We start from the raw sequence: 2,701 nt of genomic DNA on the forward strand, positions 1-2,701 counted from the left end.
AACCTGAGCAGGGTCCACACTCAGTGCAGAGCTGACGTGGGGCTTGATCTGACAACCCTGAGATCATCACCTGAGCCTAAATCAAGAGTCAGATGCTTGATGGACAGAGCCAGGTGGCCCTCTTTTTTATTTTCTATTGTAAGCATTTAATGTGATAAATTTCCCTTTAAGAGCTACTATAACTGCATTCCTAAATTCTGATATGTTTTCTTTTTAATCTTATTAAACACTTCTTGTGAATTCCTCTCTTAACCAAGGATTATTTAGATAGATATTGTTTAATATAGTGTGTTTTGTGATTTTTGTAGATATGTTTCTGTCATTGATTTCTACTTTTAATTCACTGTGGACAGAGAGCAGACATTTATATGATTTTAATTCTAAAAAAATATCAAGGCTTTTTTTATGACTCAGAATGTGGTCTGTCTTGGTGAATATTTTCTAAGCACATCAAGTGAATATGTATTCAGATGTTGTTAGTTAAAGTGTTCACTAAGGGGAGTGGACCCCGCTTCTGCGGGAAGCCGACCCCCCGGAGCCCCCAGGCAGGGCCGCCACACGTGCGGAGCCTCGAGCCCGGGCGTGCTCCGGGCCTAGCCTGCGGGCCGCTGCCGCCCGGGAGACGAGGGAGGCGGCTGGAAGCGAGGTCCAAGGTCCCGCGGCCGGAGCAGAACCCATCTCAGGAATTAGTACCACAAAGACAACTTGATGCAACCTCTTCAGATTGCCCCCTGTCGATTACTTTATGGGCTGTATCGTGGATTGAAGTCTCCAGCCTCCACTGGAACCCGGATTTGCCCAACAATGGCTCGACCAAGTTCAAATATGGCTGATTTTCGGAAGCTTTTTGCAAAAGCGAAGCACATAGTCATCATTTCAGGGGCTGGCGTTAGTGCTGAGAGCGGAGTCCCGACTTTCAGAGGAGCTGGGGGCTACTGGAGAAAATGGCAAGCTCAGGACCTGGCCACCCCTCAGGCCTTTGCACGAAACCCTTCCCTGGTGTGGGAGTTCTACCATTATCGGCGGGAGGTCATGCTCAGCAAGGAGCCAAACCCGGGGCACCTTGCCATTGCCGAATGTGAGGCCCGGCTGCGCGAGCAGGGCCGACGGGTCATGGTCATCACTCAAAACATCGATGAGCTGCATCGCAGGGCTGGCACCAAGAACCTTCTGGAAATCCATGGGAGCTTATTTAAAACGCGATGTACCTCTTGTGGAATTGTGGCTGAGAATTACAAGAGTCCAATTTGTCCAGCTTTATCAGGAAAAGGTGCTCCAGACCCTGAAGCTCAAGATGCCAGAATCCCAGTGGAAAAACTTCCCCGGTGTGAAGAGGCAGGGTGTGGGGGCTTGCTGAGACCTCACGTCGTGTGGTTTGGAGAAAATCTGGATCCTGCCGTTCTGGAGGAGGTTGACAAAGAGCTGACCCTCTGTGACTTATGTCTAGTGGTGGGAACTTCCTCTGTGGTTTATCCTGCTGCCATGTTTGCACCACAGGTGTCTGCCCGGGGAGTGCCAGTGGCCGAATTCAACATGGAAACCACCCCAGCCACCAACAGATTCAGGTTTCATTTCCAGGGGCCATGTGGTACCACTCTTCCTGAAGCCCTGGATCCTCATGAAACTGGCAATGTTTCTTAGTTGTCCTGGGGAAAGAAGAAATTGTAGTATGTCTAAGTACTTGGGCCACACACAGAGAACTGATTGTGGGGACCGTGAGCTAAATACTGGAAAATCTAGAAATACCATCAGATTCCCTGGCTGGAATCCCACCTGATGCTAAGTAAAGCAACAATAGCAAACACTCTTAGGAGAAGTCAGAGAACAGCCAGGTTAATGCACGTTCTTTCATGTGAACTTAAACATAAAATCTCTCCTATGTGTTTGGTTGGCTATTGGAAACATTTTGTGATTAGATTATCTTTTGAAAAAACTAAAATAAATAAATAAATAAAGTGTTCACTAAATAAAATTAGATCAATTTGTTTAATAGCATTGGTCATTATAATCTTACTGATTTTCTATCTACTTTTCTATCGATTATTAAGACAGAGTGTCAAAATCTCCAATTATAATTGTATATTTATCTCTTTTTTCTTTTTCTTCAATCAACTTAAATATTTTGAAGCTCTGTTAGGTGCATGCACATGTTGTATCTTCTTCATGAATTGACCACTTTGTTATTATTGCAATGTGTTTCCTTATTCCAGGTAAAGTTTCTTTTATTTCTGAAATACTGATATTCAAATATCAATGTAACCAATTCTGTTTGTTTTGAGTAGTAATTCTACAGTATATCTTTTTTTTCCCCAACCTTTCACTTTTAATCAGTTTGTATTTCCCCATTTTTAAAGTGGGTTTCTTACAGACAACATATAGTTGTGTCTCGTTTTTAATCCAATCTGACAATCTTATCCTTTTGGTTGGGACTTCAGCTATCTTCATACTACCAAGAGGATCTGTTTCTGGTCCCTTGCTCTTTCCCCAGTTTTCCTCAGAAGAACTGCTGGAGGCCAGCGGTAAAGAACCTGTGAGTGAGCGCCAACTTTCCTTGTGTCTGATGATCCTACTTATTCCAAACTGACATGCCTACCCACACTGGCTTTTAAGAATATATCACAATTTTAGATAATTTTTTCACCCCCTTATATGGCAGCCACCTCCTCTATCCTTGCTCTGTCAGAGGTGAAACAATATTTGT

At 43.9% G+C, this 2,701-nt stretch overlaps 1 protein-coding gene across 1 annotated transcript; it reads left to right on the forward strand.

Moving 5' to 3' along the window:
* Positions 1-527: 527 nt before the first annotated feature.
* Positions 528-1,749, forward strand: LOC129505320 (NAD-dependent protein deacylase sirtuin-5, mitochondrial-like). The gene has a single exon (XM_055318328.1). The coding sequence runs from the start codon at positions 709-711 to the stop codon at positions 1,639-1,641; it is 933 nt and encodes a 310-aa protein (XP_055174303.1). The 5' UTR covers positions 528-708; the 3' UTR covers positions 1,642-1,749.
* Positions 1,750-2,701: the final 952 nt, after the last annotated feature.

This window comes from Nyctereutes procyonoides, unplaced genomic scaffold, assembly GCF_905146905.1.
Source record: "Nyctereutes procyonoides isolate TBG_1078 unplaced genomic scaffold, NYPRO_anot_genome, whole genome shotgun sequence".
NCBI classification, from domain to species: domain Eukaryota; kingdom Metazoa; phylum Chordata; class Mammalia; order Carnivora; family Canidae; genus Nyctereutes; species Nyctereutes procyonoides.

Coding starts and splice junctions, on each gene's coding strand:
- LOC129505320 (XM_055318328.1), top strand. CDS start 709: ATGCAACCTCTTCAGATTGCCCCCTGTCGATTACTTTATGGGCTGTAT.